Here is a 14,812-nt window from a genome sequence, read left to right as displayed (position 1 = left end):
TTCAAAAGCATTTACTGTGTGCCTTCTGTACCCGGGGCCATGTGGGGAGTATAATAATGCCAGACATGCTTTTAACAAGTGACTTGTCCAGGTTGGAAAGCTCATTATTTCTATATAGGTAGTGCTCACTTGTCTATGTTCTCAGCCTGTTTTTTCCTTTTTGATGAGGAAAGGTTTTCAGAACATGAAAATTAAGGATGTGAGGGCTTAGTTGCCTCCTGACTTAAATTGCTGATGAGGAAACGCCGCTCAAAATCAGAGAAGTGGGTTTAGCGTTTGGCTTTTTTGCTTCCTGTCTGAGAAGCACTGGGAGGTTGCCCCAGCACACCTAGCTGAGAGCTGCCCTTTGTAGTATCCACGCAGTCCACAGGAGCCAGCAGCTCAGGCAGAGCCTGAGGACTTCTGTGAACAAAGACACTGAGTTGACCAATCCCACCACCTCTGGGAAGAGAAGAGGGAGCATGGCGCCAGGGTGCGCTCCTGAGGAGTGGTCTGCCGGGGCCACTGTGACTTGGTGCTGCTTTGGGTTGGAGTTAGGAGCTGGTCACACTGATTGAGAGGAGAGAATGGCCGGTCAGCGGGAAGGAGGACTCCACTCTGAGGAGCAGCTTATATCACTGCTCCCGCAAGTGCACTGGGAAATTTCTCTCCATATGTAGTCTGAGTTATATGTTTTCCTTCCCTTAGATGATAGAGTTCTTAAAAATTGTATGTCAAGCAACTTTCTAAATTACATTGCATTTTAAGAGAAGAGAGGATTTTTTGATGTTGGCTTTTTTGGTTTTCTTTTTTGTATAAACAGTAAAACCTTTTCTGGCTTTTTCTGTAAACCAAGGTCTTCAACCAGAATTCTGTAAATAAGGATCACTTTGTAATGTCAATAAGTTTTCTTCTACTTATTTCTTTCATATTTGGGGTTTTCATAAAACACAGTCTACTTGGATGTAGTCTAGAGTTAATCTTTTTTTTCCTTTTTTTTTTTTTGTTTTTTTTTCTTTTGAGATGGAGTCTCAGTCTGTCGCCCAGGCTGGAGTGCAATGGCATGATCTTGGCTCACTGCAACCTCTGCCTCCCGGGTTCAAGCAGTTCTCCTGCCTCAGCCTCCTGGGTAGCTGGGATTACAGGCGCTCGCCACCACGCCTGGCTAATTTTTGTATTTTTAGTAGAGACGAGGTTTCACCATGTTGGCCAGGCTGGTCTCCAACTCCTGACCTAGTGATCTGCTCTCCTTGGCCTCCCGAAGTGCTGGGATTACAGGCAGGAGCCACCGTGCCCGGCCCTTTTTTTTTTTTTCTTAAGAAAAATTTAATATAAAGATATGTCAGTGCCATGTATTCTAAGCGTAACGTAAAAATGCGACCTCCTCCTTAGCTTGCAGGTACATTGTCTGATCCTGGACAGTCCTTCAACCTCCTGGTGTCAGCAGCCCTTCTTTATCTGTAAATGGCTATCATCTGGCTGCTTTTTCTGACCCTCTGGTTAAACCAGATCCCACAGTTTCAGATGCTTTTAGCTTCTCTGGCGGGGCTGAGCTGACAATTTCCATTTTCATTTGCCAGAAAACCAGCTCCTGGATAGGGCTTTCCCTCACATAGCCTACTTGGAAGCCAGCACTCCCGTGTGCATGCTGGCAGGTGGCACGGTTGAGAAAGGACAGGCTCAGCTCTGTGTTCTTTTCAGGTGCCAGTCCCCTCTACTGCTCGAACACCAGGGCTCAGGCCCTTTGGAATGTGACGGAGCCAGGGAGAGGGAAGACACCATGGAAGCAAGCAGGCACCCGGGTAATAAGGAACTCCTGGAAATTGACCTCCCTTGCTCCCCCTTTCCCCCTCCCTGCCCCCTCCTCTCCCATCACTTCATTTTATTCATTCACTCATTCAACCTATGTGCGCCAAGTTGAGGTGATCAGCTGGGTCTCCAAATGCAGGAGGGGGTGTGGTCATGGTTGGTTGTGGTTGTGGCACCTGCAGAAAGTGAACACTTTATGGTGGTGGTTCTGTATACTTTTGTGGCATATCCATTGGTAAGACCAGAAAGTCCTAGAACCACAAGCCTGTTCATGTTTACCAAACCACTTGTCTGACTCCTGGTTTTCTTTACTCTTTTGGTAATACTGGAAATTGGAAATTCAACTCCTCTCTTTTTATGTGACAGAAACCAAATGGCATGGCCCACCTTCCAAAGTCCTGGGTTCCTATAAAGAAAGAGCTCTGCAGAAAGATGGAAGTTGCAAAGATTCCCCCAATAAGCTTTCTCACGTAAGTCCTTTGTTCATAAGCCCTTCACTGGCCTAGCCAGGACTGATCTGTCTCAGCACACAGTGGTACAGCCTGATTCCTGGGGATGCTCAAGAGCACATTACCTCACAGGGCTCTTAGAGGTGAGGTTAAAAAAGGAAACTATCTTCCTGATTTATAAAGGACCTCAAAGAAAGGTTGCACAGCAAATTAGTGGCAAAGCCAAAATTATATCCTCAGCCTTTTGATCCTCAGTATCCAGTGCAGTAGTTACTAAATCGTGTTCCCATTTGTAATCTGTTAACCACTTATCCATTTAGTGGCACAAAACAGAAGCAGAAACCGCTAATCGGTATGTGTGGTCAGAGGAACTTTGCCCATAGGTAGCCATTTACTGTACAGTCATAGATGATTTAATCATCATGGCCGCAGCTGCCCATTACACATGTCAGGGTAGAGCAGCGCCCACGTGGTAGTTCTCAGTCCTTTGCATGTGTTGCCATGTTTACCCCTTGAAGAAACCCTGGGAGGTGAGCCTCGAGGGAGACTGTAGGCCAGTGAAACAAAACTTCCATTGAAATGCAGAAACAGGAATTGTTGGTTATTACAAATAAAGCCAAGATTTTAAAGTGGCTTATTTTTGAAAATGTTCAGGTGAAGATAATTTATAAGGTCCTGAATTAAGTTATGTCTTTCTTCTTTCTTAATGTGTCACCAGCCAGCTTTGCAGTTGTCCCTTAGCAAACACATGTGACTTTCTTCCCTCAGCTGTGACCGCGACCTTGTCTTGAGTCAGCCTCACCGTATCTATTTAGATCCACCTTTACAATGTTCTGCTATTGGTTTCAGCAAAGGGATACATGGTGTGGGCGTAGTTTTGAGAATATCAGTGTATGATGAAAAGGTCAAGGTGATTTGCTTAAGGATCTGATAGGCTGGAATAAAAAAAGATAAGGCCAAACCACTTTAAAATCTACTGGGGCCTGGCTCATTCTTATGATTCCAAAGCCCTTTGCTGATGCTTCAGATCTTGTTGCTTTTCCCAGACTGTGAAGATAGGCCGTGTCTGTATGAGTACATTGTAGAGACAGGGACATTTCTTCTATTCTATTTGCTTTTTGTCTTCCAGAGACTCCCCACCCCAACCAAAAGCATTGACTCTTTTTCAGACCTATTTACTCTCAATAGACTCCCATTTCTTAAAGGCTTGGGACACAATTTGACTGGGGCTGTCTCAGAGAGATACTTCGTGTTTACCGTGTACTTTGCAGCAGCCAAGTGCTTCTGCATATATTATCTCATTTGCTTCACACAGGAATCATGTAAGCTCGGTATTACAAGCACAGAGAGGGTTAAGTGATTAACCAGAAAGTCCTACCTTTGTGACTGGAACCTGAGTCTTCTGCCCTAAACTCAAGGCTGGCACTATAATTTGTCATGAAGCATTTTCTTAATAAGTGGCCCTTCTCTTCCTTATATTAATTTCCCATGTTCCTTCCCAGATTATATCACCTTTGTTTATTATTTTCTTTGCTAGTGACACTGTGGCCATAGTTTTGTGCTTAATGCACAAATAATTAAAGACTTAAAGATACCCATTTAACTTAGATAAATTATGGGAAGAAGTATGAATTAGAGACTTCTGCACAAAACCAGGTTGTTTTTGAAAAAGGAAATCCTGTCATTACCCACATTGAAGAGTGAGTAGAAAGGGCTTGAGTGCGATCCCATGGCTTGTAGCTCCCTGAGTCAGGGTGAGAAGCACCTGAGTTCAAGATTCACTTGAAAACTCTCTGTTCCTCTTTCTTCTCAAGATTGGGGATAAAAGTTGCTCCAGTCACTCCAGTAGCAACACGCTGTCCAGCAACACCTCCAGCAACAGTGACGACAAGCACTTTGGGTCTGGCGACCTGATGGACCCCGAATTACTGGGGCTGACCTACATCAAAGGGGCCTCCACCGACAGTGGCATCGACACGGCCCCGTGCATGCCTGCCACCATCCTCGGCCCTGTGCACCTGGCAGGCAGCAGGTCCCTGATCCACAGCCGGGCTGAGCAGTGGGCTGATGCTGCCGACGTCTCTGGGCCTGACGACGAGCCAGCCAAGTTATATTCTGTGCATGGCTACGCGTCCGCCATCTCCGCCGGCAGTGCTGCGGAAGGCAGCATGGGCGATCTCAGTGAGATATCCTCTCATTCCAGGTAAGCCCCACAGCACTGCAGAGTAGTACCTGCTGGTGCCACCTGGGCCCTGCCTGCTGGGATAGGGCAGAAGCCTGAACTGTAAGCAGTAGGGGCATCAGGTAGGTTGGTGTAATTTTTCCTAGCTGTCTGACATCAGAGGAAGGGCTTGTTTCTACAATATGAAAATGTCAAAGCTTGCATGTTAACAAGTCCCTTGTTGGTGTTTTTTCTTTCCTATTAAGTTTGAGTGAAAAGTCAATAGAGATCTTAATCGCTCTAGTCAGGCCACTTATGTCTCTCTCCTAATTCAACCTGTTGTCCCTACATGTTTTGGAGAAGAGGTGGCACTCACTAATCTTCAGACCATAGTAGTAGGAAGCCATGAAGGCAGCATGTGCGTGGAGCACATGTAGCTCCCTGCCGTGAGGGCATGCACACACTTCCTCCCTGTTCCTACGGCCCTGACAGCAGGGGAGGCCTGAGATCATGTGTATAACAATGAAAGTGTGTTCAGCTCTGCAGCTGGGGTTCATTCAGTAAAGACTAGCTAAGTGTAAAGGAACTGTATTCTAAGTACTCTAAGTGTAGATGTTTAATATCTCCTTATGAGTGGTTTTAAACTCCTGTTTGACGTACTTCTCTGCAGTGGTTTTAAAATACCTAATTTGCGATTTCTGCCTTCACTTTCAAAGACTAGGCAAAGGACAAAGAAATGCATTTATTCAGTTTGGCTGTGGACAGAATTTAACTATTTATAGCAACTATCACTGTCGTTTTTCTGCTTGTTTCCAAGGCCTTCCCTGATTCATCTCCAAGTTGCTCTCTGACTCCTGCCCACAATGCTGGAGGGCAGAGTCAGATGAACTAAGAATGGGAATATTTCTTGCAGCTACCTAGTGCTATGAGGGAGCATTTCTCCAAATGATGGTGCTCAAGGCAGACCTGTAGCAGTCACGGTGAAAGGCTTTTTATGTTCCTTAGGCTCCCCTTCAAAGTCCTCCCTCACCCCACCACTGCCAGGGGATACTGAGTGTCATTCAGGGACCTTTACATTACAAGTTAAAGAAACTCCATGCTGATTGGTTCATGCCACCAGGGTCGTATTGGGGCTTATGTAAACAACAAGTCTAGCACTTTCAAGGTTCTGCTTGACCCAGCATCTCAAAATGATACTGCCCAGGACCAGGTTGCCTCCATCTTCCCACTCCACATGACCATTTCTCAAAATCTCAGCATTCTTCTCTTGGCTGAAAACAGCTGTGCCACCTGCAGACCTCCCACAGTCACGCTCGTCTGTCCCCAGGTAGAAAGTGGTTTTTTCTAGTTTCTGCAGAAGAAACAGGTTTCTGCCCTCTCCAAAGCCAACCCCTGCCCCCACACCACCCCCGTATCTCCTCACATGTTCCTAGCTCTAATCATGTGGTTAGGGGGTAGCATCGTCTACGGCAGTCGGGGCCCTCAGCCTGGGCTGGGGGTCAGTCCCTCTCACCAAGCCGTGCAGCCGAGGAATGGCAAATACAGCCACTGCCGCAGAAGAGAAGCAGGACATTATTTGACCTGGAGAAGGGGGAGTGGATGCCAGAGAGTAGAAATCATGCGTGTCCACCATGCAGAGGGAGCTTAGGATATGAAGATTATTTTCAAAATAGACATTCCTACTACTTTTTTACCAGTTCTATTTAATAATTTGACTTAAAATAGGTTTAGTACTAATAACTAATATAATAATTAAGGATTATCAGTGAATTTGGTTATCTGAATTATTCCTGGCTTAATTTCAGGAATAGTGGTCATACTGTGGAGACCATCTCGGGATTGCACAACCTGCTAACATCTAGTTCAAAGTTTAGATGATTTGTAAAAGAGCTGATTTCATGACACCTTTTTGGACAGATGTCATTGGCATCACAAATAGAGTTTTGTATTATTATTATTAAGTAAATTTCTGTGGAGACTGCCTTCAGAGTACATTCATTTATTGATATTTGGTAGGGCTTTTTACCAGTATTTGAAATGGATTTTCATGACTACCTTAACCATTGGCAAATTTAATGGGCTAGACTATTAGAAAGTATATGACAGTGCTAGATTGGATTTCTGATTGATTTTACTTTCTTCTGCCACTCTAAATTGGATGTGGCCCAGCTGTTGTATAAGTGATAGATGTTGAGTGAGTGGAATCTTTTACCACTTGACTGCCCTTTTCTTGTAATTCCTCGTTGATGGTGGCTTTTGAAGCCACATTTCAACTTGCATCCTAGGCTTTTGCTCAGCATGGAATTCAGACATTGAATGAAATCTTTTTAACACTTCCTCTTGCGTGCCCCCTGAGCTGCACAGGAGGCGAGGAGGAGGGATGGGATTTACAGCATTTGCCTTGTTTTCTGTGTGTTGAGTGAAAGGCAGGTGACTCATTAGAGGACGAGGGACCAACCTATCAAGCCACACAAAGATTCTGCAAACTCTGAAATGCCAACCCCAGCTGGGGCATGGGTGGCCATGAGGAAAGCTCCCTTAGCCCCCCCTACTTTCCTCTCCTGTCCCAGTTCAGGCAGCCTTGCAGTCCCCTCAAGCCGAGGCCTACTGCTGGAGGGCTTGGGTTGTGACTGGGAGTAGCCCAGGTAACAGAAGAGCAGAATAAACTTTCAGGAACTGACATGGGTGACCATCCTGCCTAAACCCACACTTCTGCCTCCAAGTGCTCCGTGCCCCTGACCCGTGTGTTATTTTCTTCATAGCACCCACCCCTAAATAAAATTGTTTATGTTTACTGCATATTCCTTCCCACAAGAAGGCCACTTATCGCCACCTTCCCCTCACTGGAGCATTCGTGTTTTGAGCTGATAGGGTCATGGCCTATCTTGTTCGCTTGTATCCACAACACTTAGTACGCTTCTGTGCACATGGCAGGCATCTGAATATTTTTTGAATAAAGAAAGGAACTAGGAAAAGCGCTTGATAAATGCTTATTGATGGAGTTAATAAACCAGTGCCTGGGTAACTTAGGGAAGCAGGAGGAATGTGGGATCCACCATTCCCAGTTCACAGTGTCAGGAGCCCCAATCAGTATATGGTGTACTCTTAATTCTTTAACTCTGGGTTTTCACCACCGACACCATAGCAGCCTCCTCCAGCCCCAAGCACACACACGCACATTCCTTGGCAGCCACCCGGGAGTTAAATAAGTACAGAATTGTGTATATGGCACGATTCCAAGATTGTACTAAGGAGGCAAAGGGAGGACTTAACTCTTTAAGACAAGTTACACTCTTGTGAGGAAGAGGGTAGGGGAACAGGAATCATCTATTAAGCAGAACAAGCATATATCTAGCCTGCTTTCTCCTGGTGTCCAGTTCTTTTAATTTAGCAAACACATTTTTATTCTTTCTTCGAGGGCAGGGCATTTAGATAGGAGCTCAGAATACCAAGCAGTATTTATGCTAGCCTAACTAAGGCTTTGCAAAATGAAATAAATCAACTGCAAAAACAAACCCCATGTTCTGGATTCTCCTGTAAATGGCACACACGATGTTGGGCTGTTTATCATTATTCATGCCACCATACCTTTCTCCTGGTACAAATGACTGGACGTCAGCAGTATAACTCTGAAAGAAGAGCATTAGTCCAGAAGGAAAGAATTCATGAAAAGTTTGTGGACAACATTCTAGAATGTTATCAGCATCAGAGAACACTTCTGTAATGATACGACTGCTACTAAACAAGGAATTATGCCACATTGCTCATCAAATGGATTCTGTACATTTATTCTTCAAGTTAACTTTAAAACATCTTACAGTTGGGATAAAAGACATTTTTAATGAAATCTAATTTTTAGAAAATGTTATAAAACAAATGGAAAAATACATAGAGTTTGTGATCACGCTATCATTACCTATACATTTTCAAAACTATACACTTTGGTCATTTTAAGGGGGAAAGATGAGTAACCTACACACATGCAGCGTATTAACTAGACCATGACTTTGAGTGCCCCAGCCTTTAACAACGAAACATCTCGGGGATCATCCAAGGCTTTAAAATACATGAGACACACGGGTAGTGGAAGGCAGTGAACAGTCCTTCATCAGGTTCTTGATGGGGAAACTAAGGCCATAAGCCTTATTGGGACAATGGGGAAACTGGCACGTGGACTGTCCGTTAGATAACAGTATTGCATTAATGCCTGATGTCCTGTACATGATCATCACTTGGTTAACTACTGGGGGGATGTCCTTATTCTTGGGAAATAAATGCTGAAATATAGGAGTATGATGTCTTTACACTTGCAGCTAATTCTCAGATGGTTCAGAGAGGAATTAGTGGATCTTGAAAAAGGGTATGTGGATGTTTATGCTACTATCCTTTCCCTTTTCTGTAGCTCTGAAATTTTTCAAAATACACTTGGGAAAATAACATACAGGGCGTCAGAGCTCGTTGTCTAGACACACGGTTTTCATGTTAGGGCTCCCTAACTGGCGTGCACCCCAGTGAATGGGAAGAGTCCATTAGCTCCTATTCTTCATGCCTGTTGATTGCTTGCCTTACTCCTCAGGTCACCTTGGTCATGTTGCTTTACTGTTCTCCCGACCTGGTGTTCCATGTGTGTGGATGTCATTGTAGAGGCAGTGCAGCGTCTTCCCGAGACCCACAGTTAGCACCCAGAGAGAGGGAGCCATCAGTCATACTCAAGGGCACCAGACCAGCCACCAGCAACTAAGTTTCTTCATAGGAGTAGATGAGGAGCTTTGTTTGTTTGTTGGTTAATTTTACTTAATACTGCAGTGTTTTCCAAAACGCAGAGACCCTGAAAATGGGTCCGTTTATTTTGTTTCTTTATTTCCTCTTGAACCTCTACAAAAAGTTCATTTTAATATCACTCTTATTTTTATACTTTATTCGTCTTTTATGATACTTGCTTTATACATGTATCAGAAAAGGTCTGTGCTCACCTGGGGTTTCAGAATAAGATTACATTTACAGCATACTGGAGGAGCTTGCTACCGCGGGAACCCTGTGTTAAACTCTTTCAATAGAAAGGACTCCTACTCGTGAATAATCCTTTGCTGGGTCACTTTCTGTAACTACATTTATATAATGCTTACCCTATGCTACTCACTGTTCTAAGTGCTTCACTAATATTAACTCAGATTATCTTCAGAGAAACCTTCGGAGGTAGATACTGTTATTATCCTCAATTTACAGATGAGAAAACTGAGGTTAAGAAACTTGCCCAGGGTCTGGCAGTGGTAAGGGACAGAGCTGATGTTGAGACCTGGAATCCTCGCATTGCACTCACGTGTCAAGTTTGCTGAAAGTGAAGCCCACCTGCCTTTCTGAACGCTGAGATTAGACCTATAATTTAAACTCTTAAAATTTTTCATATTTATAAAGTAACTTTTATTTGTTTTTCATAAAACATATTGTTGATCTTTCTGATTTAAGAAGAAGATATTTCTGGTGGTGGTTAACTGTCCACTTAATTTCTCAGTCAGCCGGGGGTGGGTAGTCCTTCTGGCCTTAGCTTAATTACTAACCTTGAAAATTTTTATTGTTTTTAGGGCCTCTGTCTGTTTCAGTATTGTTGCTGTTGTATCATATGATAATGCAGCAAACACCCCTGTAACTACCACCAGGTTAAGGACTAGAACATTGCTGTGTCTGGAAGCTCTCTGCATCCTACCCAATTACAACCCCTTCTCTTCTCCCTTGAGGTAGCCACTAACCTGGCTTTTGTGATAATCATCCCCTCATTTTCTTTACATTTTCCTGAATGACATGTTGTTTACTTTTACCTGTTTATGAACTTTATTAAGCAACTGGCTCATGATCATTGTATTCTTTGTGACTTGCTTCTTCTCTACATTGTTCATGAGATCGCCCAAGTCGTCTGTAGCCTCAGTCCATTCATTCGTAGAGTATTCCGTGTATTCATTCATAGTTATTAATCGAATATCCTTCTACTATTGATGATTTGGGTTGCTGCCATTGGGGAGTTCTTAAAATCAGTGCTTCTAATCAACATTGTTCCATGTTGACAGTTGCACGTGCAGCAGGGGTTTGCTGTGTGTGTGCGCCCTTGGAGTGGGATTGCTGTATCGTAAGCTCTGCAGGTGCACACACCTTCATAGGTAATGCTCAAACTGTTTCATGCACTTTTTACTCCCACCAGCAATAGGAAGGTACCTATTGCCCAAGTTCTTACTAACACTGGGTCACTGGGTATTGTCAGGCATTCCCATTTTTGCCTGTCTGGTGAGTATGTAATGCTATTCCATTGTGGTTTGCATTGGCATTTCCCTGGAGACAACTGAGTTTGAGCACCTTCTCCGACAAACATATTCACCATTTGAGTTTGTTCTCTTTTGAAGAATCAGTTTAGGAATGTTGCCCATTTTTCTATCAGATTTCCCCGGCCATGTTTTTAACATCCTTCCTGCCACAGGCATACAACTTGCACATGAATAACCTTAGCCTACGTAAAATGAGGCTTCCTAGCAAGCTCCATGGTAGAAAGAAGGCTCCATCTGCCTCACTGGGCCCGATTTTGCTCTCGGAGAAAGACTTGAGTAAAGCCTTGTGGCTCTGGATTTGGCCGTGTGCCAGCACTGCTGAAATCAGATTGTATTGCAGCTTTTGTCTGTTTTTCTCCTCAGTGGTTCTCACCATTCAGGAAGCCCTTCAGCTCACTGTTCAAAAAATAGTGGGTCTCTGGATTCATCCAAAGTCTACATCGTGTCTCACAGCAGCGCACAACAGGTTCCCGGGTCCATGTCCAAGCCCTACCACAGACAAGGGGCAGTGAACAAATATGTCATCGGCTGGAAGAAATCGGAGGGCAGCCCACCGCCCGAGGAGCCTGAAGTGACTGAATGTCCCGGGTAAGGTGCTTGGCTGTTCTTCTCTGGTCAGCATTTTTCACTGTAGGGATTGACTAAGCAAATGTATTTTCCTCCCAAAGGAAATGTATTTTCTAAAAAAGAATAATCTAAAAACATCTTTCTTAAACTCTTTAAATGTTGATGTTTATATTTCCCTATAAAATTCTTCTCTTGATTTTTACATAAAAAAAGGAAAAGAAATCTGTGTTCTTTGCTTTTATATTCAAATCTGCCTGCAATAGAAAAGTCATGGTAACATGCTACTGATGGTGTGAGTATAGAGTCTCTATAAATACACAAGGTCAAAGGCAGTTCAAATTCCCACAGAGTCCTGTGTGTTCCTTAAAGTTGCCGTGTAAGTGACATCCTAAAACAAAAAGTATTTTTCTTAATTTTAGCATGACTTCCAATTTTCCTTTTAGTTGTTAGGTTTGAGGTTGAGGGGGGCATGGTGGGCACGTAGGAAAGGATGCTTTGTATCTGTTTGAAAAAGAAAAAGATTTAAAAATACTGATAACCCATCTTACAACACTTGTGAGAACTATGCTGATGCCTCTGTGAAGAGACAGGTAAATAAATTGCATTTCAAGAATGCAGAGCAAGGCTGGCTGGGGCTAAGGAACTATTTGCTTATTTTGTAAAGAAGCTTAACAGAATACTCGTGCTAAATGATCAGGTCTGTGTGCTCTGCTGTACCTGCCTGCGATAGCGTCATCAGGCGTGTGGTGCTGAGCGTGGCATGCACCCACGCTGGGATGGCTCTTCAGAGAGAGCGTCCAGATTTTACACTTTGCCAGTGAACTAGTATCACTTTTTTCTCTTAAAAAAAAATGATCCTGTGTCTTAAATACAGCTCATATGATATTGCCTTCTAAATTAAAAATTCTTTTAGTGCTTAAATTGAACATGGAATCTTTTGTTAAAAAAATCATGTCAGTCATTGCAAATGGCTTATTTAGGAAGGAATTTCATAGTGATAACTAGCCCTTTTTATTATAAATGAAAATGGTAGAATGATACATTGGTATTTCCGTCTAATAAGAGTCTTCTGAGTGCTTCACGGGAATTCATTCCAAGCCTTTTTTAAGTTCTGTGAAATATTTTTAGAAGCATTTTATATGTCGCCGTAGTACTATGTTTAGGCGAAGGACTCTTTTGGAAAATCAGGGAAGTGTGAAAGGAGCCCATTCGGACAGTTTTCATGCAAAAGCCCAGGGTTTATGCATTTCCACGCACTGGTTTGATGGCACTAATGCTCAGCGAGAGCGAGGCAGTGTCCAGAATGAGGTTGAGAAAGGGGTTTGCGTCTCTTGAGTCACAGGTTGTGTGCACACTAGAGGAGACTGAGATTGTGACTCCGCTGGAGCTCCCCACCTGGGGACCCCTGTGGTATGGAAGGGCAAATGGCAGTCCCCACACATGCTCTTGGGTATACCTGGGAGGGGAGAGGCTGTAGAAGTTCTTCTGTCCTAAGTTGCATTTTATGGGGAGGATTTGAGCTCAAACTGGTTATCGCAAGAGGCCGGTGCTGGGATTCGAGACCAGGGCTCCTGGTCAGTGTGTTGGCTCATCCTAGCAGACGGAGCAGGTGCCCCAGGCTCTGCCCAGCAACACAGAGTGTTTCTAAGGCAAGGCAGTCATACAGGACTGCACTAACTAGATTTGAAGTTTTTAAAACAGTGTTTTACCGGATCGCTGAAAGATATGCTTAGAAAACAGTCAGCCAAGTACATCATATTTTTAGTGTCTCATTGTGCACTGAAGAAGAAATCAGTTGTGCTCTCCAGAAGTTTCACATAGACCAGTTATTTCTCAAAATCATATTGTGGAAGCCCTACTGTTAATTTTGTTAATAATATCATCTTACATTTTTAAATAATATCAGCGAATGAGCAGTTCTGTCTCAGGCTTCTGTGCACCCATTCATGCTGTTCCCTCTGCCTAAATGCCCTTTGTGAGTTTCTGAGCCTGGCCAGCATCCTCCCAAAGGGGATTGTTCTCTGCACCCGCTAGCTCAGTACTTCCTACAGTGTCTTCGCACTTGATTGGTCATCTCAGCCCGCAGAACATGTACCACATACATACCACATGCACACACCCCCGGACTGGAGGTCCTGTGCAAGCCCCCTGTCCTGCTTACTTCACTACTCACGGTGGCAGGCACAGAGTAAATCCTCAGAGCGTATTTATGACATGTCATTGGATAATTTCTTTAAATTACTAGTTTAGCGGAGAAAGCTAGTGTTTTTTATAAACACATATTTTAACACATATTCTATAAACACATATAGAAACTAGAACAGCACATTGTAATTGTAATTATGGATGTAATATTTTTATCCATGCAGTTATTGGTAGGACCTGGGATTTTTCCCCTCATCTTTCCCAAAACACATACGGCCTGGAGCTCTTGAGCACCACCTAACTCACCTCAGGATCAAATGTTGGGCGCTTCTTGGATGCAGTCTTCGTAAAAACTATATTGTTTTGTTTTCCTTATGTGGCTTTTGTGCAAAAGCCCTCCAGCGTCTTGGTTTCTTCTTGTAGCTCCCATTTTTATGTCATGCCATCCCACAAACCAACTAAATCTTCAGTAATGTTTTAAAAGTTATGAAATGCTTCTTTTTTTTTTTTTTTTTACAGCCACTATTTGTTCATGTTGTAACTGTAGCTTGTGCTTCAAGAACTGAGAGGTACAGGGAAACCTGTCCTACCTCAGGAATAAAGCCATAGAGGATTTTAGAGAAATCCTTCTTAATTTTGAGCATGTTTGTGTATGTTTCTTATTCTAGCAATTTCCCAGTGAGCTGTCATACAGTTATAAGATAGCCTAGCTTTTGAAATCAAGAGTCATCTCAGAGACACACAGCAATAACATTCAGGACATTCTCCAGCTCGTTGCTGTGGGCTGTGAATTCCTAGAGTGTTATGTTTCAGGTTGTGTGGCAAAGACTGTTTGCCTCCACTGACAGTACAGCCGCTGTTTACTGTGTCTTCAGGAATATTTGGTTGCTCAGATTGTATTTTCAGAGTAAACCTTTTTAGAATGACTCCCCAGTTTTGTTCCTGTAAAGGAGCTAAAAACAATAATTCAGCTTGACACTCTTTTGTTGTCTGTCAATACATTTTTATATACTGATAATTAAGGGAGACGGCTGCTTTATCCAAACAGCTTTGTGAAATTGCTGATAATAAAACATGCTTAGCACACGTGTGAATTGATGACTCGTAAACCCCGGGCTCCCTCGGGTGGCTTCCTCTCTGTTGCCTGGGTGCCATCGGGGCTCTAGTTGTCCAGCCGCGAGAGCACACAAGGGTTGCTTCGAAAGACATATGATCATCTCTGATGAATTATTGAAACTGTGTTTTCTGACACAGATTAGGAAAGGGAAAAACACAGCCGTATTTTAAAAGTTGGCTATGTATTTTTTTCATCCTGGGCTTTGGGGATCTGATTTGTGTCTGAATTATTCAGACATCTAACTTTGTAGTTGAGCTCATTTCACAAATGT

At 43.4% G+C, this 14,812-nt stretch overlaps 1 protein-coding gene across 12 annotated transcripts in view; it reads left to right on the top strand.

Annotated features, from left to right (window-relative positions):
• The window catches only part of SIPA1L2 (signal induced proliferation associated 1 like 2), a 233,408-nt gene that overhangs the window by 187,134 nt on the left and 31,462 nt on the right, over nucleotides 1–14,812 (top strand). For all 12 annotated transcript variants that reach the window (XM_063707850.1, XM_055372969.2, XM_055372999.2 and 9 more), the window contains 4 exons: nucleotides 1,681–1,781; nucleotides 2,155–2,258; nucleotides 4,052–4,440; nucleotides 11,076–11,300. In XM_063707850.1, the coding sequence (XP_063563920.1) occupies nucleotides 1,681–1,781; nucleotides 2,155–2,258; nucleotides 4,052–4,440; nucleotides 11,076–11,300 (819 nt within the window). The remainder of the gene's footprint in view (nucleotides 1–1,680; nucleotides 1,782–2,154; nucleotides 2,259–4,051; nucleotides 4,441–11,075; nucleotides 11,301–14,812) is intronic.

This window comes from Gorilla gorilla, chromosome 1 (genome assembly GCF_029281585.2).
Source record: "Gorilla gorilla gorilla isolate KB3781 chromosome 1, NHGRI_mGorGor1-v2.1_pri, whole genome shotgun sequence".
NCBI lineage: Eukaryota > Metazoa > Chordata > Mammalia > Primates > Hominidae > Gorilla > Gorilla gorilla.
This window is presented reverse-complemented; position numbering and strand designations above follow the sequence as displayed.